This window comes from Linepithema humile, chromosome 2, assembly GCF_040581485.1.
Source record: "Linepithema humile isolate Giens D197 chromosome 2, Lhum_UNIL_v1.0, whole genome shotgun sequence".
Taxonomy (NCBI): domain Eukaryota; kingdom Metazoa; phylum Arthropoda; class Insecta; order Hymenoptera; family Formicidae; genus Linepithema; species Linepithema humile.
Window position 1 is genome coordinate 15,709,894 of NC_090129.1, and position 25,248 is coordinate 15,735,141.

The 25,248-nt window shown below is 28.4% G+C and overlaps 4 protein-coding genes across 4 annotated transcripts; 2 read left to right on the plus strand and 2 right to left on the minus strand.

Moving 5' to 3' along the window:
* Nucleotides 1-206: 206 nt before the first annotated feature.
* LOC136998225 (A disintegrin and metalloproteinase with thrombospondin motifs adt-2-like) lies at nt 207-2,220 on the plus strand. The gene is made up of 3 exons (XM_067350675.1): nt 207-919; nt 1,127-1,500; nt 1,559-2,220. Exons 1-3 carry the CDS (start codon nt 207-209, stop codon nt 2,167-2,169), a joined length of 1,698 nt encoding a protein of 565 aa, XP_067206776.1. The 3' UTR covers nt 2,170-2,220.
* A 1,134-nt stretch (nt 2,221-3,354) lies between these two features.
* LOC136998224 (uncharacterized) lies at nt 3,355-8,180 on the plus strand. The gene is made up of 8 exons (XM_067350674.1): nt 3,355-3,613; nt 3,701-3,913; nt 4,037-4,770; nt 5,009-5,695; nt 5,938-6,325; nt 6,406-6,611; nt 6,820-7,193; nt 7,253-8,180. Exons 1-8 carry the CDS (start codon nt 3,497-3,499, stop codon nt 7,852-7,854), a joined length of 3,321 nt encoding a protein of 1,106 aa, XP_067206775.1. The 5' UTR covers nt 3,355-3,496; the 3' UTR covers nt 7,855-8,180.
* A 1,413-nt stretch (nt 8,181-9,593) lies between these two features.
* On the minus strand, nt 9,594-11,201 carry LOC136997887 (uncharacterized). Its single transcript, XM_067349286.1, has one exon. The coding sequence runs from the start codon at nt 11,199-11,201 to the stop codon at nt 9,594-9,596; it is 1,608 nt and encodes a 535-aa protein (XP_067205387.1).
* Nucleotides 11,202-20,034: 8,833 nt separating this feature from the next.
* LOC136997888 (uncharacterized) lies at nt 20,035-22,235 on the minus strand. Its single transcript, XM_067349287.1, has 4 exons — nt 22,119-22,235; nt 21,632-21,809; nt 20,132-21,496; nt 20,035-20,039 (listed from the first exon to the last, which is right to left on the minus strand). Exons 1-4 carry the CDS (start codon nt 22,233-22,235, stop codon nt 20,035-20,037), a joined length of 1,665 nt encoding a protein of 554 aa, XP_067205388.1.
* Nucleotides 22,236-25,248: the final 3,013 nt, after the last annotated feature.

Genomic DNA, 25,248 nt, shown 5'->3' on the forward strand with positions numbered 1-25,248 from the left:
TATTATTATCATGAAGATCATATCAGCTCTGCGGCCATCGACTTTTGTCATGAACATGGATTGGTCAGTAATATTACAAAAAAAACAAACTGTTTTAAAATTTTTATGTTTTTACTTGTATACTGCATTATACTTTTCGTTTTAAATACAAATATAACATGTAAAAAAAATATATCTTCTTAAAATTAGGAAGGACTTGTTTTTTTATGGAAAACAACACAATAGAGATTCGGCCCTTGCGGAACGAGTTTACGCCTATGTGCTTAATCGACGATTTTAGAGGACAATCAAATCTTTCATTTGGCAAACCTTATGTTATCAAAAGATCACTGCAATATTTTGCTGATTCAAAACTTTACCACCGGGACATGTTTAAACTGAAGCGACGTCACGTACGCAATGCTCGACCAAATTTAACTATAGAACTGGCCGTTTTTTTCGACGAAGCAGCATATCATATGTACATGCCTATTCTGGACAATGATGAGGATAAGTTACGCAATATGATATTAGCATACGTGAACCAAATTCAAGCCTTGTTGCATCATTCAAGTTTCGGTGCTCCTGTTGATATTTCATTGGTAAAGTTGGTAATAATGGATAAACAGCTGTCAAATTTGTCTGCTTTCGACGGTGACCATAAAAAGATGATCAATTCATTTTGCGATTACGTGAATTTTTTGTATTCTGAATACGGGATTGATTCGCTTCAGTGGGACATTGGCCTTTACCTGACCGGAATAAATCTATATGAGTCAGAAAAGGAACAAAAGCATTATGGTGTTGTAGGAAGTTCTTTCTTTAATTCCTCGTGTACACAGAATTCATCGTGCGCCTTAGTAGAAATCGGTTCTACCGGTCCTTACGCAGTCTCGGGTTTTGCGACGTCTCGTATTGCTGCTCATGAGATCGGTCATCTGTAAGTGTATGTATACTTTTTTTATACAATTAGGTATATGATATTTATTAAAAGAATTTTTATATTTGTGCAATTGAAAGATAAAACTGCTCAGAGTTTTTAAGAGATTTAGTTTTTTAAAGTGTAAAACTTTTGAGTAACAACAAAGTATTAAAAATATTGCAGATAAGGCATATTTTCAAACGTAATAATTTAATTGTTCAAAAGATTAGGAATGGAACACGATAATGGCTCTATCGATTCGACGTGTCCGAATGGCAAATACATAATGTCAGATTGGCAATATCTACGGGGACAAGTAACATGGTCCGCATGTAGTCGTAACATTACGAAAAATCTGTGGAAAGAAAAACCGTGTCTTTTTGATCACACGAGACGAGAAGAGACCGATGATCCATATGTACTGGGCCATTCACGTTATCACGATTTACCTGGAAGGGAATGGACTGCCAAAGCACAATGTGAATTATTTTTACGCGACAAAGATGCAAACGTAGTCACGTTGCATGATGTATGTCAAGTCTTACAATGCGAAACGCCTGACAGAAATAGGAATTTCTTCGCGGGACCTGCGTTGGATGGTATGTCTTTTTTGTAATTAGAAACTTTAATTAAAATTTTGAACTAAATTTTTTTCAGGAACTAATTGTGCACTCGGAAAGGAATGTCGCGGTGGAAAATGCATGGCCGTTATTACACCACCATACATTTTTTCGTATTGTGAAGACGATAATTGGAGTGAATGGAAAGAAGACTCTTGTAAAAGCAATTGCTTGACGAAATCTAAAGGCGTGGTAATCAAACGACGTTTTTGCAAACATGGTATTTACAAAACGGCTAGTTGTGATGGGCCATATTACGACGTGGTTCTGTGTAATGACTCCAGCCTTTGCACTGAAGAACGCTTTACGATTGCCGAATATACTGCTCTAAAATGTACTGAACTTAGCCTAAAAATAAAAAGACAGGGCAAAGAATATTTCAAGTACGAACCGTTAAATGAGCCAGGAAAGCAGGCCTCCCATGTCGTCGAGGAACCGTGGAGAGCCTGTACCATACACTGCCTACGTGAAGAAGAAATATCTGCTAATTACAGTCTGTTTTTTTCCTATGCACCACGCCAGGAAATGCTCGACTTAAAAATTGAACCATACTTTCCAGATGGAACGTGGTGTCACGAGAAAGATGGGCAAAATTATTATTGCCGCCAGCATTATTGTCTGCCGGAAAACAATTCAATCGAAGAATAATTACCGAAAGCTTCTCGACATGTGTGGGCAAGGATCTAAGAAAAAATAAAATTGCAAAACAAAAGTAATTCAATTTAGAAATATTTAGTATTTGTTCAGTATAAAATCTAGGATCCATTAAATTATCGTCGTTACTTTCTATTTTAAGCAGTAAATCCATTTTTTGTTAGCATATAGTAAATTTATACGAGAAGAAATACGTCGAATTATCGACATGAAAAATTCCATCCAAAATTTAAATAACTTAATAGTTAGTAATTGCATAAAGAAAAAAATAAATATTTGTTAGTTGACAGGGATTTGAAAAAAATATAATGATAAATCAATGCTCAGAATTAGTTAAGCATCTGAATCGATTTTCGTCATTGGTACCTGCTTTCCTTCTTCGTCGGACGCGCCGTTACAGCTACAGCCAATGCATTACATGTTGCTATCGAATTAATTAGTAGATTTTTCTTCCATAAGAAGATCGACTACGTAAACTTTAAATCTCGTGAAATTTAGAATATACTACTTAAATATATATGTATATTACTTAAACAAAGTGTTGCTTTCTCTATAGTTATACTTGTATATATATTTATAATTGTATTGTACAACGTATCACATGATTGGATATTTCTCAAATTATTCATTGCCAATAAAGAATCCCTTATTGCACTTATGAGCGTGTCACATTGTTAAATTTACATTACGTTAGAATGATGTTACAAATAATTGATTTCGATATATTTATTAACTGAATATTACTACTCAATATATATTTTTAACTTTTAATATTTTTTACCAACAAATTTTATTCGACAGAATAATTGTATAAGAATATTAATTCTTAACAATGTCTGTTGCAATATGTATATATTTATTTAATTGTTTCTTTTCTTTGATTTCTATTGATCCTGAATTTTAACGTAACTTACAAGATATTACGAATACGCATAAACGACAATTTTATATACCAACAATAATTATCAACATTTTAAAATCAAATTATTAAAAATTAAACTTTTACGTGTCCGATCAATGTTACATATTATACATATTAGTGATAAATTACATTTTATAAACCTACATTTTATACCGTCATCGTAAATACTACATTTAAACTTTTGGATTTAAAAACATAAATATTTATACATATACATGTAGCAAAGAGAGAATATACAATAGGTGTCACACTACACGAAAAATATTCCTCATACGCCAGTTCGGGTTTCATTCGTGATCATATCAGGTATAACGAACGCGACAGTGCTAGTGCGAGTATATAAATTATTTGATTAATAGTTTAATAGTTTGAAATTGAACGAGAACTTAAGAAAATAAAATGTTTTTTTTATTGAAATATATGATAATAATTTTACTAAATGAAACGTACGCGCAAATTACGCATGATATTGAAACAATATTACTGCCGGCATCGAATCCGACAGGCGCAATAAAGGTACGTGCGTTTTACAGTATAATTCTATTTGTTGCTCGTTATTCGAGAATTATCAAATTTCTTTTTTAATTGTCATTCAAATTACAGATACCAATAACACTGAAAGTTTTCGGACGATTGATTCAACTGAATCTGCGTAGAAGTGATCGAATTGTATTGTCTGCGTTCAAAGAATGGAAATATAATGCGAAAGGCGTGACAGAGAAATTGTTTAAATTAAACGTATCAAGTCATTGCTTTTATTATCATGAAGATCATATCAGCTCTGCGGTTATCAACTTTTGTCATGAACATGGATTGGTCAGTAATATCACATAAAAAACAAACAGTTTTTAAATTTTTATGTGATTACTTGTGACCTTTATTATTTTTCGTTTTATATACAATGACACATAAAGAATAAATATATCTTTTTAAAAGCAGGAAGGATTTGTTTTTGTGGAGAACAACACGTTAGAGATACAGCCTTTGCGGAACGATTTCATGCCTATGTGTTTAATCTACGATTTTAGAGGACAATCTAATCTTTCACTTGGCAAACTTTATGTTATTAAAAAATCAATAGAATATTTTGCTGATTCAAGTCTTTACCACTGGGACATGTTTAAACTAAAGCGACGTCACGTGCGCAATGCGCAACAAAATTTAACTGTGGAACTTGCCGTTTTCTATGACGAAGCAGCATATAATACGTCCATGTCAATTTTGAACAATGATAAGGATAAGTTACACAATATGATATTAGACTATGTAAATCGTATCCAAAATGCTTTCAGTCGTCCGAGTTTGGATGCCTTTTTCAATATTACGTTAATAAGTTTAAAATATCTGAAAGAACAGCAGTTAGATTTGCCAATTTCTGATGGCGACGCTAAAGAATTGCTCAATTCTTTTTGCACATACGTGAATTTTCTTAATCCTTCGGACGATAATGATCCGCGTCACTGGGACATTGGCCTTTACTTAACCGGAATAAATCTTTATGAATATATTCACGTATTGCAACCGTATTACAGAACCGAAAAGAATTATGATATTAAGGGAAGAACCTACCAAGATGGCGCATGCAATCCGCTTTTATCTTGCGCAATAGTAGAATTCCGTGATTCATCTGAAATCACATCATCTCTTGAAGCTATTTATAAGATCGGAAATCTGTAAGTTTTTGTATATTAGTTTTACGTATAGAGAATAAATTACATTTTATAATAAAATTTATTTAATTGTACAATTGCACAATAAAATCAACAAGTAAACAGTCATTATTAAAAAAATTTATTCTTTAATTGTTTACCATGTTAACTATTACTAAATCATAAGATAAATACGAATATTTCAATCAAATAATGCAAAGTAAAACATATATTTAAAATTAATAATTTATCTGATCAACAGTTTAGGATTAACACAAGAGCAAAGTTCTAGCGATTCGCAAAAGTACGTAACATGGTCTAAGAATAGTAACAAAATTGAAAAACTCTGGGAAACAAAAACGTGTCTTAGAGATCAAGCAAAAACAATGATTTCCAAACCGGAAAACATCAATAATGACAATGCGGGACAGAACTTAACCATAGAACTTGCCGTTTTTATCGACGAAGCAGCATATAATAAGTCCATGTCTATTTTGGACAATGATGAGGATAAGTTACACAATATTATATTAGCGTACGTGAATCGCATCCAGGCTGCCTTTAATCGTCCGAGTTTGGATGTTTTTATGAATATTACGTTAATACGTTTAATTATGCTAAGAGAACAGCCGTCAAATTTGCCAATTTCTGACGGCAATGCTGGCAAATTGCTCTTTTCGTTCTGCACATACGCGGATTCTCTAAATTTTCCGAACGATAATAATCCGCATCACTGGGATATTGCCCTTTACTTAACCGGAATAAAACTTTATGAAAATGTTATGGTAAAATTTAAAACGCATGACAGAGATGAGAAGAATTTTCAGATTACGGGATATACTTACTTCGATAGCGTATGTAAGCCGCTTCTCTCATGCGCGATAGCAGAATTCCGTGACAAATCTGAAGTCGAATACCCTCTTACTGCTATTAAGATGATCGGAGAGCTGTAAGTTTTTAAGAACTAGTTTTACGTATAAATTGAAAATAAATAACATTATATAATGGAATTTATTTAATTGTAGAATTGTACAATAAAATCAACAAGTAAACAATCATTTTAAAAAAATTTCATTCTTTAATTGTTTGTTATATAAACTATTAATAAACTAAAAGATATTTAAGAATATTTTAATTAAACAATGCAAAGTAAAGCATATACTTAAAATTAATAATTTATCTGTTTTACAGTTTAGGATTAATACCAGAGCAAAGTTCTAGCAATTTGGAAAGGAATATAACATGGCCCGAGTATAATCGTAATAAAATGGAAACACTATGGGAAAGAAAAACATGTCTTAGGGATCAAGCAAAAAGGATGAACTTTAAAAAGGAAAACATTGATAATACGCAAAAGAAATTGATCATAGAACTTGCCGTTTTTTTCGACGAAGCAGCATATCATATGTACATGCCTATTCTGGACAATGATGAGGATAAGTTACGCGATATGATACTAGCATACGTGAACCAAATTCAAGCTTTGTTGCATCATTCAAGTTTTGGTGTTCTTGTTGATATTTCATTGGTAAAGTTGGTAATAATGGATAAACAGCTATCAAATTTGTCTACTTCGACGGTAACCATACAAAGATGATCAATTCATTCTGCGATTACTTGAATTTTTTGTATCCTAAAGACGGGATTGATTCGCTTCAGTGGGACATTGGCCTTTACCTGACCGGAATAAATCTATATGAGTCAGAAAAGGAACGAAAGCATTATAGTGTTGTAGGAAGTTCTTTCGTCAATTACTCGTGTACCGAGATTTTATCGTGCGCTTTAGTAGAAATCAGTTCTACCGGTCCTAACGCAGTCTCGGGTTTTGCGACGTCTCGTGCTGCTGCTCATGAAATCGGCCATCTGTAAGTTTATGTATACTTTTTTATACAAATTAAGTATATAATATTTATTAGAAGAATTTTCATATTTGTTCAATTATAAGATAAAACTACTCAGAGTTTTAAAGAGATATAGTTTTTTAAGGTGTAAAACTTCTTAGTAATTACAAAGTATTTAAAAATATTGCAGATAAGGCATATTTTCGAAAGTAATAATTTAATTGTTCAAAAGATTAGGAATGAAACACGATAATGACTTCATCAATTCGACGTGTGCGAAAAGCAGATACATAATGACAGATTTTCAATATTTGCGGGGACAAGTAACATGGTCCGAGTGTAGTCGTAACATTACAAAAAATCTCAGGAAAAGAAAACCGTGTCTTCTCGATCATACAAGACGAGAAGAGACCGAAAATCCATATGCACTGGGCCATTCGCGTTATCACGATTTGCCAGGAAGAGAATGGACCGCCAAAGAGCAATGTGAATTATTTTTACGCGACAAAGATGCAAACGTAGTCACGTTGCATGATATATGTCAAGTCTTACAATGCGAAACGCCTCGCAAAAATGAGTATTTCTTTGCCGGACCTGCGTTGGATGGTATGTCTTTTTTGTAATTAAGGAGTTCAATCTAAAGTTTTGAACTAAATTTTTTTTAGGAACACGTTGTGCACTCGAGAAAGAATGTCGCGGCGGAGAATGCGGGGCCGTTATCGAACCACCATACATTTTTCCGTATTGTGAAGACAATAATTGGAGTGAATGGAAAGAAGACTCCTGTAAAAGCAGTTGCTTGACGCAATCCAAAGGCGTGGTAATCAAACGACGTTTTTGCACACATGGTACTTACAAAACGGCTAGTTGTAATGGGCCATATTACGACGTGGTTCTTTGCAATGACTCAAGACTTTGCACTGGAAAACGCAAAAGAATTACCGAATATGCTACCATAAAATGCACCGAATACAATTTAAAGGTGAAAAAGGGAGGCGGAAAATATTTCAACTATGATCCAGAAAATGGGCCGGGATGGAAGGTCATTCATGATAAGACGAAACCGTGGATAGCCTGTACCGTATATTGCCGACGAATTGTATCTGCTGCAAAAAAGCAATATGAATATGTGGCACGCCTGGAAATGCTCGACTTAGATATCGACCCATACTTTCCAGATGGGACACGGTGTCACTACGAAGATGGCCAGAATTATTACTGCCTCCAGCATTACTGTCTACCGGAAAACTACTCAATCCAAGAATAATTGTCGAGAGCTTCTTGATATGTGTAGAGTAGGATTTAAGAAAAAATAAAATTGCAAATACGCATAAATCAATTTGAAATCATTTACAATTTGTTAAGCATCAATTCTAGAGCCCGTTGAACAAGCGATGTTACTTTTTATTTTACGTAAGAAATCTATTTTTTGTTACAAAAATCAAATTTATAAAAAATACGTAACATTATCAACATAAAAAATAAATTCTATCAATTACATTGTTATGATTGCAGAAGGAAAACAAATTAATAGTTATAAATTGACATATTTATGAAAAAAGAATATAATTTTAAATAAGTGTTCCGAATTAATTTAGCATCTGTATCTATATTCGTCATTAGTACCTGTGTTTTATTCCTCATCAAGTGCGCCGTTACAGCTACGGCTAATGCAACCAAGCGCATTAGAAGTAGCGTTATCGAATTATAAGTTGGTTGTTCTTTCATAAAAACATCGATTACTTAATGTTCAAACCTCATAAATTTTATAACGAACTATTAAAATATATACAGGGTGTCTGGCAATAATCGCCCCACCGGTCATATACAGGTAGAGGAGGTCAAATCGAGTAGAAAAGTCCTTTACCATTTTTTAATTTTCATAATAAGTACTGAGTAATTAACGAAAAAAGATCGGCGAATCCGCGCGAGTAAAGCGCGCGCGGTGAGAAGGACGTCCCACTGCTACGCGATCACTAGGACACAAGGATCTAGCGTTACTCTGCAAATCCAAGTGTGTAATAAGTACACACATATATGTGTAAAATAACACATTTATGTGTGTAATTTAGTTTGGCGTGTAAAAATAACACACTATACTGTGTAAAAAAATAAATTTATACATTTAAACGTATAGTTTAACACGTTTTGCTTTGTATAATATGATATATAATATTAAATGTGGAAACGTGTACTTCTAAATAATTCAAATGTGTAAAAAGCACACACATAAAATAACTGTACACATTTAGATCTTCTTACACACGAGTTTCATGTGCAATTATGAGAAAATGTTTATTAGGTTAGGAAGAAAATTCTTAGCGTTTTTTAAATAGTTGAGCAAAAACACTACGGATTTTCTACTTAAATCTATAATATCTCGTTTATAATGTTCTCTATAATTAAAGAACACTGAATCTTCTAAATATTAATTACACAAATAACATGAATTTATAATACAATAAGTTTATTATTGCATACATTTATTATTACATTATTTGGATAATTACATTTAGAAAAAGATATTTTATCCATAAAATTCAATACGTTCATGATTTATCAACGGTACATATTTTCTATTTTTTGTTTGAAAAGATGAAAGTGGATAAGGAAACATTAAATCTTTGACATTTTTCACGAAATTTTGTACATTGCAAGTTTGCGTAACTTTATATGAATTTATTGTAAAGTCAAAATATTCAGTTTGCAATGTTGAAATAACTAATAAGATTTCTTTGTTAAAAATAAATATTTCATCCACTTCTCCAAATACTGGTAAATCATCTTCATCACATTCAAGCAAAATTATACTTTTACAATGATATGTGCTGCCATGCACTATTACTTTTGGTGATCGCATTATTTGGCAAGTCAGCCATTCAGATTCATTAATAATTCTATGAAATATTTTTGCATAAGGCAAATTACACAGAAGGACAGATACTCCAAGTGCTATATAATCCCCTTCATAGAGAAATTTTTTTGAATCGGTACCAGGATATGAAGCTAACATGGAACATAGGCGTGACTGATGTCTGTATGACATTGTAAGAGCCATATTTTTGAAATTACGCACAATCGGCACAAGTGATTTAAAATATGCATGACATGCTTCAAATCTAAAGCACCACTGTTGCTTGGTGGTCCAAACAATTTGATGTATCTTGGAACATGAATTAAAAAGTGAAACTTTGGTACAATGGAATCTGGATATAAATTAATAAATCGTGTAATGTATACTTCAATCATTCGACTCAATAATTCAATTGATTCTTCGTGTATCTCATAAGCAAGACAAACATTCATGATTTGCAATAGCATAATATAACAATTTATGTGCTCAATGAGATGTGGATTTTCACATTGTATCCAATTTGCAATTAACAAAGGCAACATGTGTGCTAGAGTGAATATTTGTGCTGCACTTTGTCGTAAGCTACCATCAACAAGATGATCACGAAGAATTAGAGCAGGTTTATCTTTCTTAAAATGACCATAATCAAAATGAATAATACGTTTATTGAATTGTTCAAGTGTAAACAACTGCAGTTCAAAAATGCAATACTTTAATAAACGACGAATGGCAATTTCTACAGGGCCTTCGATGAGAATATGCATACAATCTTGAGGCAGACATAGTGTCACATCTACATTAGGACTTTGCAACAGAGGACTCTTATTCATCACTCCATATGTTTTTTGCCAAAATTTTTTCGCTGCCTTTGTTAATGTACAGTCAGTTACAATTTCGATATGATTGTTGTGAATTGTTTTATTACGAATCATAAAACTATCATTACGAAAATGATTTTTATACTCTTCAGATGTCGTCAAACAGGAACGACAAAACCGATAAGCTGAAACCGATTCTTTAAAGCCACCTAGTAATGCAGCAGCAGGAGTATCTCCTGCGCAAAATAATAATGAGCCTTTAAAATTCTTTGTTTCTGTTCCAACGTTTATAGTAATACCCTCATTTTCTAATTTTACAATGTCTTTTATAAATGGCTCTAAAACCTTCTTCAAAGCTCCTGGTTTTTTCAAATATTCTGTTTTTAAAATCGCATATAATTGAATGGCATTCTTTGACGATCTAAATTCAGGATATATGTTCCCTAATGTCCAGTAAAATACTGACAATTTTTGACTCTTTGAGGCTGCACCCAAAGGATTGGCAATACCGAGATCATCATAATAAAAAATTATAGCTAACGCATTATTATGATTGCGAAAAAAGTCATTCTCTCGATAGTAACTTCCATCCAATACTGTCCGATAGATTCCCGATTTATGTGGCTTTGGATTCTCGATATTTGATCTGATTTCATCGTTTTCCAACAAATTTTTCAAATTTTTGAAAAAAGGCACGATGTAAGCATCACAAGTAGTTTCACAAATCTCTGTTACTTTTCCAATGGAACGTTTCTTCTTTTTCCAAACAAGCTTTGTATCAAGTATATATTTTTCTGCTGATACCATATTAAATTTTTGTATTAATATTTTATCTAGAGCTTTTTTCGATTGGACAGATGAAAATAGTGAGGATGGTGGATGTTTCTCAGTATATATCTTCTTAATATCTTGAAAATTCACTAAATTTGTATCAGAATCCATTGTGTTTTGAATTTCTTGCTGAAAAAATGATATAAATATTGAGTTTTATCTAGAAATATATAAAAGAAATAGATCATTCAAGATAATAATTATAACCAACTACTATAATCGCTGAATACATGTCCAATAAATGAGTTATTGTATCCATGATGTGCTCAATAGCCGTATGAGACATTTTACATTTTTCTCGAATGTTTACAAGAAAATGTGCGACGTGCCATTGTAAACGTTCTGTAGCTGTTTCTAATGTTGGTTCTTGACTTTCATCTAAGTGACAAAAATTAAAAACATATAGAATGATACTAAAATATTTAAATCTCTAATAATTCTCAAAGCTAAAGATATAATAATAGTAATCACAATAACAATCATTGAAATAAGAGTAAGCATTTTCAATATCTTGTATATAATTTATTAATTTAATGTGAAGAAGCTATTCTTGATATTATGTTAATATAAAAATAATGATAAATAATAATTAATCAAATTATGGAGATTTCAAAGTTACATTTCTTACCTTCAAATGATTCATCATGTATTATACTGGCATGACTTAACTGATTTTCATCTTCAATTTGCTGGGTTACCTCATTTAAAGTGGGAGATGCAGTAGGATGTTTTCTAAATAAATGCTGGCGAAAAGATTTCCATTTCTTAAATGTAGCACCGCAACCAGGTTGAACACATGTAATCCTGAAGTATGGGTCTTGTTTATGATTGCGAATGTAATGTTGCATTAATCGATAATACGAAATACATTTGAACAAACACATGTCACACTGAAATGTATTTCCATTCTCATAATTTTCCATCTTTATATAGAATTGGTATTGTATACGAGAATTTTCGCTAAATTTTAATAATTATGTACGAGTTCCAAGCGCGTGCGCGAAAAAACCATTCCGTTTAGCAACAGTTGATTGTGGCATCGGACTTCGATTGTTTCATCAATTGTTTCGACTGGGCGTAAATCGTGTGTGGATCGTACGTTGTACAAAATATCACAAATTTCAATATCACAAAAATATCACAGAGGAAATTCATTATTCGCAAATTTTAAGAAAAAATCGATTAGATTGACAATGGAAAAAAAGTATATTGTTTAATTGAAGGCCGTTGCAAATGCATTAAGTTTATGCCTGAAGAAAACACATCAGAAATTGAGATTATCCGACGCAAACTGAAGGAAGCCAGTAAAACTGACAATGTCCTTAATATGATGCTGCAACAAAAAATGATAATTTTACAAAAACCTGATCCAGATCGAGATAACAAGTTGTGTGATTTGGAAGACAACGACGAAGTTGCTGACAAAAGTGAGATTACAGTGCTACTGATACCAGTGCGTGCAAACACTACAACAGAATTAATAGACTCTTTTTCTTCCGTTCATAAAGATAATGAGTCTATCGTAAAAATATTATATACAGAGCCTATTGATGATGGTAATAGTTCGTCTAATCTAGTAGATATTCAACAATCAGCCTGCTACTCGGTAAGTTGTAATAAAATCTTATCATAAAAATCAGATTATATATATTTACTTTTTGCTTATAAATTCAAATTTGGTATAAAATTTAATTAGGATATAAAAGAAGAAAATGAAAAGGAAAAAGTAGATAAGCTTCTAATCGATTGTCCAAGCAGTTCAAAACGATCTAAAACTGAAGACAACATGATACATTCAGTAAAGCCACAAGTGACAGGACCTGGTTCCATTCGTTATCCAATAATTTTACCATCTATTACATCAGATTTGCAAAAAAAATTGGACAATATTGGATTATTAAAGGCTCAGAAGAACTTTATAGCATTCTGGGCTGCACATTTGTCTTATGTGACAAATCAGTGGCCGACAAAGTCGGATTATCAAAATTTTGCTCAAAGTATTGTTGCAGCTTATCCTGCACTTGCAGATATCGGTGGTGGCTGTGTAATATATATACTTATTTTTTCCATTATGACTTTTGCAATCTTCTTTTTGTTATATTTTTAAAATATTTTGTTTCTGTATTTTAAATATATCCATCTTTTCTTTTATATAGACCCTAGTCAAAAGTCAATTAAGTGTTTGGATTAGGAATCATCGGGCGCTAGAAAAACGACAATCTCAAAAGAGAAAGAAAGATGAGGAGGGAGAAATTCCATTTGTAATTGTTCAAGCTAGTATTGCTAAAAATGTTGATTGGTTAGAAAATAATTACATCTTTTACATTAATAAATTTGAGACAAAAAATCATACATAATATAATTAAAAAAATTTTTTTTATAGAGCGACCGATTATGTTACCAACACAGATATACAAAATGCTTTAAAAGAACTAGAGAAAAAATGTGTTGAGAAACAAAAACATTTCTCACATGAAGCATCTCCTCAAGATAACAATATCTCATCGAAGGCCATGGATTGATGAAGCGAAACGAATAGTTGACATTGTGCATAAGTATCCTCAATTAAACAATTATGAGCTGGTATGTTTTGTATAACATATATTTATTTATCAAATTCTTAATTGAATATTATTTATTTATATACTTTTTTCTATTATTGTGTACAGATACTTTTGGAATTTTTAGAGTTAAAAAATATTACAGAAAAAGCGCTGTTTGACGAAATTGAAAAAATGATTGAGAAATTGACGAAATATTACTTAATAAAAAAACCAAACCAAACTAATAATAATAAAGTCTTTATCATGCAAAATTTATGTGCTGATTTCACAAAGAGAAACAAAAACTTTCCTGCTTTATTTACTGTAAAAGACGTTAGTATTGATTATATATAGTATTGATTACTGTTATATGCTTTTTTTATGAAAAATAATTATTTAATAAAATATTTAACTTTAAACAAATTTGTTCTCAGGTATTGGGAGATATAAATAATTTAACTACAAATGAAGGCGATGCACCTCGTGTAGTTATGTACACAGATGGTCAAGATATTATAATTGCCTACTTGATAGCAGATGCTGAAATAAAAATACAAATTCCTCAACCTACAATAGAAAAAATCATCGCTGGATTGTTTGCTTCTTACTATGTGTGGAACAGGAAATTTCCGGCAGCTTATGTAAATGTTTTAAATTTTATAAGTTATGAGCTTTTGAAGTCTCCGCTGCCAACTACTACTACTACTATTCAAAAGTTTATTCGTTCTCGCGATAATATTTTAAAAGATTTAGGCACTATAGATAACTCACAAAATACCTCTTAACTTATGAGTTACCATATTATATATATTATTACTTATTCTTCATTTACCATTAATTTTTTTACCAAAGACTACAATAAAAAATCTAAGTCATTCTTGTGTGTACGATAAGATCATAACAAACAGTATTGTTTTTTTTTTGTTTTCTTTTTTTCTATATTATGTGAAAGAATTTGTTTTCAGATGTTCTTTATATATTTTAATTTCACATACATATAACATATAAAAGACATTATTTTATATATATATAATAAAAAGATATTAAATAAATAATTTATAAAAATTAATAACGGTTATTAATTTACAAAATTAATAATAAATAATTAATCAATTAACACATTAAGTTATATATTTAAAATGTGTAATTTTTTGATATTAGGAATACACTTATTGTCGTTATAATTTATAAAAAATTATTATGTTTTTATAAATTATAACGACAATAAGTGACCTATTTCTAATATCAAAAAATTACACATTTTAAATATATAATTTAATGTGTAAGCGTGTGAAAAATACGCATTTAACTGTGTAAAATTACACAGATAAAACGTGTAAAAAAATAACACGCGTACAAATGCGTAATAAGTGACTACATGATTTTACACACTTTAAGTGTGTATTTTTTACACACTTGGATTTGCAGTGTACGCGCCGCTCGTATGTTGCCATTGTCATTTGTAGAGCGCTCCTCCCAACGCTTCATCGCGCGCCTAGTGATCGCGTAGCAGTAGGATGTCCTTCTCACCGCGCGCGCTTTACTCGCGCGGATTCGCCGATCTTTTTTCATTAATTACTCAGTACTTATTATGAAAATTAAAAAATGGTAAAGGACTTTTCTACTCGATTTGACCTCCTCTACCTGTATATGACCGGTGGGGCGATTATTGCCAGACACCCTGTATAATATTAAATAAAACTCTGCTTCCAATTATTATGGAATAATACCCCAATAAATAATTTTTAAAAATGTTGGAATCAGTTTTACCTAAAAAAAAAAAAATAAAATACAATTAATTTTCATGAACAAAAAAATCCAATAAAAACTTTAATTAAAATTATAAATGAAAAAATTTTTGATAATTTTTTTTTATTTAAATACATAAATATTAACCCTAAAATTCATATTCCAAAAATATTTATGTGTTTGAATAAAAAGGAATTCATCAAAGATATTTTAATTTATAATTTTAATGAAAGTTTTTATTGGATTTTTTTGTTCATTAAAATTAATTGTATTTTATTTTTTTTTTTGAGGTAAAACTGATTCTGACATTTTTAAAAATTATTTATTGGGGTATTATTTTAGAATAATTGGAAGCAGAGTTTTATTTAATATTATATATATTATTTATTTTTTTGCTTTTATTAATTTTTTTTTTAATTTTTTTTTTTTTTTTTTTTATATTTTAATATTTTAATTTAAATTTAATAATATTTAATAATATATTATAATATATTATAATATATTATAATATATTATAATATATTATATTATATGAATAATTAAATATTTAAAAATTCTTATTAAATAATTATTTATATAATATATAATTGAATTTATATAAAAGATTTAAATCTATAAAATAATCAAAAAAAATAAATCAATAAAAGCAAAAAAATAAATAATATATATAATATTAAATAAAACTCTGCTTCCAATTATTCTGGAATAATACCCCAATAAATAATTTTTAAAAATGTCAGAATCAGTTTTACCTCAAAAAAAAAAATAAAATACAATTAATTTTAATGAACAAAAAAATCCAATAAAAACTTTCATTAAAATTATAAATAAAAATATCTTTGATAATTTCTTTTTATTCAAACACATAAATATTTTTGGAATATGAATTTTAGGGTTAATATTTATGTATTTAAATAAAAAAAAATTATCAAAAATTTTTTCATTTATAATTTTAATGAAAGTTTTCATTGGATTTTTTTGTTCATGAAAATTAATTGTATATTATTTTTTTTTTTTTTTTGAGGTAAAACTAATTCTGACATTTTTAAAAATTATTTATTGGGGTATTATTCCAGAATAATTGGAAGCAGAGTTTTATTTAATATTGTATATATTATTTATTTTTTTGCTTTTATGTATTGTAACTCTAATATTTTCAAAATAAGCTCTATTTTGTAGTTTTATACTATAATATATACCATATCCTATTTTTCTCTCTAAAATATCAATCATATAATCAGAAAATAAATACAATATCGAAATATTAGAAAGTTCTTTAATTATATCAAAAGGAGATATATGTAAATTATGATCATGAAAGATAAAATTTTGATTTAATGATGGTATAGATATATTATTGTTGTAAGTTGTTACAAACATTCTATTAACAAGTTTGTCACATTGGATTTTAAGTACATCAACAAACGACATTAAGCCATTAGATTTTTGTTCTTTAATCTCATTAAATATCGGTAAACACGCGGATTCCATATTTATTAATATTTGAACATATAAATGCTTTCTTTATACTTTACAGTATTTTTTTTCATAATAATTTTTAATTTACTATTGTCACACATATTAAGTAGACAGAAAGTTAATAACTTAATATTTAAAAAAGCTGAAGAGGCTGGATTAACTACAATCAATTGTAAATATGGAGCATGGTTTATCGTTAGTAAAAACTTAAGACATTTAGATATAGAATTTATTAAAAGAGACAATGATATTTTAGATTGTGAAAAACACAATCCATCAAAATCTGATAGGTATATATCATGCGGAAATAATGGTCTTTATAATAATAAAAATCATATATGTTATAGTATGATGTCAGAATTACTATTTAATTTATAAATGAAATTTTATAATTATAAAATTGATATCAAAATGAATTCAAAAATTAATGATTTAAAATTTATTAGAGAAATATTAAATGACGAAAACCGTTTTAAATCAATACTTTTGACAAGAAATTTTGACAAATATACATATTTAAGACAAATGGCATTTAATGATTATAATGCAAATAAAGAAACAATAAAACATTATATAGAATATGTTTTATCGCAACTTAACGATTTCGAATCCGATACACTTTACGGAAATATCATGTATTATAATGATAATTATATAATTTTAAAAAATATAGTTAAAAAAGAAGACATATTACTAAACAGAAGATATATAACCATACGAGAATTATTCAATAACATTTTTGAAATCAAAAAATTATAATATGGTTATATTATAAAAAAATATAATATAATTTTAATATATTATTTTAATATATATATATATAATATTGTGATAATGTAAATGTGATAACTGCAAAAAAATGATTTCTTAGAATATAGGTATATTTTATTTTTATTAAATGAAAGAACTGAATAAACTAATAGACTTGTTACTTAAAAATATACCAAATTCAAATAATGTAGATTATATTAGAAACAATTACAATTCATTAAAAAAATTACAATAATATATTAAAATTGACAAGATAGTTCCAAAGATAAGTGAAATATCAGAAAATAATATACTTAAATAAATATGACATTAAGGATAATTGATAGTCATAAGAATATAGGAGAAATATTAAATGAGCATATTAATAAAAATTATAGACATGTAATTTTTCTAGATTGGGACGATACTGTTATAAGTACAAGTTCACTAAATAATTATAAGTTTGAATTTCGAAATCAAAGAGAAAAATTTGATATAATTGAAACATTTAAAGCTTTTTATATAAATGATTCGTGCCTTGCATTATATATATTGACATACAGACAGAATCCATACGATGTTCAAGGAGAAGCTACAGAATTAAAAATAATGGAATATTTAAAATCAGATTATAAATGTAGAAGAACAGATACATATAATAGAATAGGTCCTATAATTTCTGTAGACTATGGATGTCCTAAAATAAACGTAATTCAAGAAATCATTAATGAAGATTTTAATAAAATAACTAATAATGTTCTTTTATATTTTGTAGATGATAACTATAAAAATATAGTAGGATGTTTATTATCAAGTAAATACGAAGATAACATGTTTATCTATTTTTTTCCAGACTCAAATGAAGACCTAACAATATCAAGAAATATAAACAAAAAAGCTAAAGAAATATTAAAATATTTAAAATAAAAATATATTAAAATCTATTGAAATTTAGTACATTGTTTTACAATCATTCCTAAGATATTTTCAAATTCTTCTATTATCATCTTTTCAAATTGATAACTTTCGTCTTTAAACTGTTTTAATTCAAAATTATCATTTTTATATACTATATTATTGATTGATTTTATTTTTAGATTTTTCTTCGGATTTGGTATCAACATGAAATTTCTTCCTATAATATATTCCATTACTGCTGTAGTACTATCAATAGATTCGATCTTATCGTCATTTTTCTCTTTTTTTACAGGCTTAAAAAATTTCAAGTTAGAATTAACTTTAAAGAATATAACAATGGGTCTATTTTTTTCACTGAATACAGTCGTTTTACTTCTCACAATTCTTTTTTTTCCTTTTGTATTGATTTGTTTGAGATATATTATATTTTTATTGTCTGTATTTCCAAAAATCAATGGGATATAATCCCCGTTAAATATATATTCAGAGATATGCTTTTCAGTTAACTGTTCCTGAGACAATTTAGCTTTGACTAAATTACTGTCGATAATAGCTGCCATTACAATATCCTTGCCACTAGGTTTAATACTTTCAAACTTATAGTTTTTAAAATTTTTCTTAAACGTAGGATTTTTCTTTATTTTATTAATAAAAGTCTTTACTATATCAAATTTATAACCTCCCTGTAGACATTCCGAATCTGATGTGTCGTCAACAGAATCTACAGAAAAAGAATTGTGATATAAAATATTCTTTTTTTTCTATCATTTTTTTTCTTTAATATGTTGCTTATCTTAATATCTTCAATTAAAATACTATCGTCTGATTCTGAAGTATATTCCTTCATAATTCTATTTAAATGCGAATATTTTTATAAAATCTTCTAGTAAAATTAGTTCCTATAGATCCGTTACTTGATTTGTATATAACACCAAATATATCATTATATCTCTCTTTAGTATAAAATATTTTAATCTCTTTATCATCGTCAATATCTTTTTTAAATACCGTTTTTACTGATTTTTTTAGTGAATTTACTATTCCTTCCATTTTTTGCTTATCCATTAATATAAACGTATTATTTCCTATATTTGATATGTAATTAAACGAAAGTTCTCTCTCATAAAATATATTTAACTCGTGTGTTTTTGTATCTTTCTTTGACAAATTTGCCTTAGATGTTAATATAATAGGTTCTGGATATACGTTTTTTCCAAATTCTAAATTATTTAAGCCTGTAACTTTATCTATAAATACATAATATATATATTCAAAATCTTTACAACGTGTAATTATTTTATAACACGTGTTCAATTTCTCTTTTTCATAAGTCATATCCGTAATAGTATCTTTATTGTACATAATAGTACTCAGTTTATCTCACATTATATCCCTTTATAATTTTAGTTTTTATTAATAAAATATCAATTAAATTATTTAGCAAATGTTTATTAACTTCCATACTAAAAACAGTTCAATTTAATAATTTATATTTCATATTTTATTTAAACTATAAAAAATCGGGATACAATATTTTCTCTTTCACAATTTTTGGTATTATAATTTTTCCCTTGCAATTTAAAGATTGTAAGAATACTTTACATGCATATGTAAAATTAAACTTATTCAATTCTGGAGAGTAACCCAAATTTTCACATCTGGTACACTTCCATCTAGAATAGTCAGGATTACTCTCATGAGTTGCGAAATCTCCGCATCTAGTACATATAAACGATTCAATTCTGTCTTCCACTGAATCTGATAGTAAAGAGAGTAATACATCTGAAGCTCCATGGCACGCAATTCCGTCTCCCTCCATTTCTCCGAATCTTATTCCTCCTTGTCTTTTTTTTCCACTAGGTGCTTGAAGTAATTTTGTCTTCTTTCCTCTGTTTCTCACTGTTATTTTCTCAATAGCCATCTGAGTGAGTAATAGGTAATACTCCATACCCATAAAATGTTTATTTCCACCATCACATTTTATCAATTCGTGTGTATAAGGATTGTATAGATCAACCAAACAAGATGCCTTTTCATCATACTCCTCGTCTGTAAGATTATCATTATATCTCTTGTATCTATTTATTATTTGAGAATGATAAGAATCTAATCCTGTATTTGTCAAAGGTTGATAATTTATAAGTTTAATACTTCCCTCGTTGTCTCCGAAAGGATTCGAAGAATAACTACTGGTAAGTTTTATCTGATTGTAGAAATTAAATGTTTTCCTAGATATAATAGAAACGCTGTTTATAATTATATCCGGAGTTACCCCATTAATAGTATGAGGCAACATATCGTTATCAATAATACATCCTATAGTACCTTTTTGGGCTGCCTGGTTTGTCATTTTATCTCCTATCTCTTTATATCTGAAACTACTCAAGAGATATTTTATAACTATATTACTGTTTCCTTCTTTCCTTATTCGTTCTACTCTAACAGGATAATTTGTAGATAATCCATCTGACACATCAAACGATATATTTGACTTGATGTTGAAATTTTCAGCACTTTTAAATCTACAATCTATATGTTTGTGCATAGCATCATCTTTCTCAAGTATAGTTCCAATCCTAGGGAGCCCGGTTGCTTCAAGTTTCTTGTGAGAATGAATCAATCTTGAAGGAAGAGGGGAATTTAAACCTAGAACAGGGACTTCTGATCTATACTTTGTGGTTGAAATCACGCTTAATTTTCCCGATTTGTAACAACTCGAGCTTAATATGATAGAATCTTCCAAATTCATAGCTTTCCATGACATAACAGCTACCATTAGATGAACTCCAAATCCTCTGTGGATTAAATTTGAAAGCTGCAAAGTATCGTTGGTTATACACGGAATTTCAAACGGAAGAGATAAATTCAATGTATTATCAAATTTATTGAAGTTGTCTCTAGACATTCCTGATAACGTATGCTTCTGTTGAGCGTCTCCCAATGTAACTCTTGCTCCTGCCATTCTCCCTATATCGGTTAGATAAGATGTTAAATGACTTACTTTTGATAATGACGATAAATCTATATAATTTATTTTTAATTTATCGTTATTGTTCATAGAATAAAACTTTTCTACGCTTGGACATATATTTGAATACAAACTTTGTTCGACGTCAATAAATTCTACAACATGCGGATATTTCTGCATGAATAAGTAAAAGTCATTAAGCACTTCTTTGTCGTTCATAATATCATTGTAATATTCTTGGCACACTATGGATCCTTTTTCTACTACCATAACAGGTCGTACCAACCTCTCTATTCCTAATGTAATTCTTATCTGTAAATACATATCATCTACAGGATAAAACAACAAGGTAACTTTGTCTCTTTTGTGCATTGGTATAACACTGATTCCAAAATCGTAAGACGAGAAACAATTTTCTCTCTTTAATTTTCTTAATTTCTTAACAAACGTCTTAACATATGTCTTACATATAGAATTTATATAAAATTCAGAGTGATCAACAATAGAGACAATAACTCCATTTTCAATATCAGTATGTTTTTTTGTATCGTCTTTAATAAACTTCTCTAATTCGTTAAAAATTTTTTCATGCAAACTTCTTGTATAATGCGTTACACTTACTCCGACATTCAAGGATTTTATGAGGCCAACATTTGGACCATGATCTGTTGTATTGCTAGGATCAAGCCATCCGTTTGTTGATGGATGAACATTTCTCATTTCTAAAGACTTACTCATTACGTCTCCAAAAAACGAGTACAATCTATCGAAGTAGATTTCTACCACGTTATAACATTTGTTGTTATAACATATTTTAATTGTTGCTTTATCCGACTCCATTTATTACAAATTATTTTATTCTTTATTATTAATTTCTTCAAATTCTTTTAAATATCTCTTGACATAATGTCTTAATTTTCTTTTTAAATGAGAATCTGTGTAATAGCAAAATGGTGTATTTATTATTGTTGATAATCCGTTTCTTTCTATATAATATATACTTTTATCATAAGATATGACAGCATATCTCTCTTTAGACAGAATATCACTTACAATTGAGTTTAAATTTTTTGAATCATATTTTCTTTTAAATGATTCAGTTATAACGTTGATATCTGTTAGAAAAACATAATGAACGGATGAACAATCAAATAAGTGATTTGTTTCATGAAGTAAAATTATATTACTTATACCTAAGTGTCTGCAATTTTGCAAGAGTCCTCCGTAATAGTCTTTATTTCTTTTTCCCAAATCATCCGATAATATTAAAATTTTTGATTTATTACATTTGTCTCTAATAAATTCTCCGATTTCATTTGCTTTTTCCTCAATTAAGTTTTTAGATTTTGATTTTTGTTCTAATTGTTGTCTAGTAAATATATGGTTTAAAGGTACATAAGGACTATAATTTTTTGCGTTATTTTCGTTATTTATGAAAAGAAAGACATAGTGAAATACATCTTTAAATTTTTCCAGCATATTGTTGGACAGTACTGTTTTTCCTGAACCAGATCCTCCTATTATAACTGAATTAAAACATCCTATCTCATCTATTTTTTTAATCATTTCGTTGAAATCAAACTCATCTCTTGTAAAGTTAAAATCAGGCATTGTAATTATTTACAGTATAAATATTTAAATAGTTAAATAATTTTTAATATGGATATTAAAAAATATTACGAAAATAAAATTTACAATGTATTATGTAACAAAAATAACTTTAGTGATATAAAAATGAAGATCACTACAATAATTAATAAAATTATTGACGATATATATGTAAATAAGTCTGTATCTAATTTATTCAGTGATAAATTTAGTGATTTTTACTTTGATAAGTACGAAAGAATAAAGCACTATTACAATTTAAATAATTATCTTTATTTAATAAATTCTGGTGGTTATGGAATAGTTTTAAGATGTGATAATAATTATTGTATTAAGTTGATATTTGAATATAACGAGGTTAGTTATACACACGAGTATGATATACCTATAACTATTAAAGAAAGATTAATAAAAAATAATCTTGGTAAGTACAACGAGTTTATATCTATTCCAGAGTTGCTTATAAAAGGTCTAGTTTGTAAAAATTTAAAACTTGTAATATCTATATATTCTTTCTTGATTATAACGTGCAAGAATGTACTCGAGAAAGATTTGGAATTGTCAAAGCTACAATCTGTGTCATTAGAAAAGCAGATATCTGATTTCAACTCTATATCAAATATATATAACAAATATAAGAACAACAGTAAGTTTTATATTGTATTTAGTAATTTATATAAAAAATATGTTAATGATCATATTAATATAGTTTTATTAAATAACTATAATAATTTAATGAAATTTTTGGATAATAATAGAGTTAATTTTAAAAAACCGTTGAAAGACAACATTTTAAAATCCAATGTATTGATAGAAAGATTAGCTTTGGAAACTTCAGATGGGTTGAGACTAGATAATTGTGGAGATATATCATCTTTTGGATCAAAAGCATACGAAAGAGATGTAGATTATTTGAGAATGTTGACGTTACAAGTTTTGTTGTTTGTGTTAAATGTTAATAAATGCTTTAAATTTTTCGTGCATAATGATTTGAAAATGAATAACATATTAGTATTTAATAAGGAATATCCTTTGATTATAGATTATAAGTAAAATAAAAGAATGTCTATAGAATTTTGTGTGTGTGTGTGTGTGTGTGTGTGTGTGTGTGTGTGTGTGTGTGTGTGTGTGTGTGTGTGTGTGTGTGTGTGTGAGAGATATATTTTTAAATCGAATGATTTTGATTTTTCCAATTTTGACTCATATAATAATACTAAGATAGAACATAGTAAATTTGCAAACAATGATCATTGGATTTATGATGTACATTTTTTTGTACATTCTATGATAGTGTTTATAACTGAAGAGAAATTAATGAAGATAGACAGTGTATTATTTAATAATCTAAAAAAGTATTTTTTATTTGGATGTACAGTAAAAAAAATAAGATGTAATAATAAAAATTTAGAAAAAAAAGATTTATCATATTTGGAGGATTTTATTTTTGGTAGTATGATTTTTAGTAAGTGGATTAAAAATTCTAAATAAATGGAAAATAATAACGAACAACATGTAAATAATAAAGATAGCTACAAAAAAAAATGATAATTATAAAAAAGACGACAATTATAAAAATATATATACTGATAAACTTGATATCTTAAGTAAAATAGAAAAAAATATTTCTCCATTTTCGAAATTTGCTAACTACAACGAAGAAAGGATAGCAATAGGTAAATTATGTCAAAAATATCTTGTCAGAGAAGATTTAAATCTCATATATTCATGTTATACCACAGATTTGTTCAACGCAAGAATATTTACAAAAAATTACATGAGTAATATAATAGTAAAATATTGGTTAAAATTTTCATCAAATGTTATAACAAATAGGTCTATAGGATTTCCTATTGTTTTTAAATTAATGGATGACGGTAACAAGTGTATCTTACTTTATGAAAATTTAAAAAAATATCTTTATAAAATAACTAGTAATGACTTTATTTTAAATAAAGATATATCAGATCAAATTATGTGTTTCAGAAACTTTTTATAATATATCAGATGTACTTGAACAACTGTTATTCAGACTGTTATCTTTTCATATATATATAATATTCCGAGAACTAAAATTATTTTTAAGGTAAAGGATATTTTTTTTGAATTTACTGTAACAAGACTTGTAATATTATCTGAAAATACA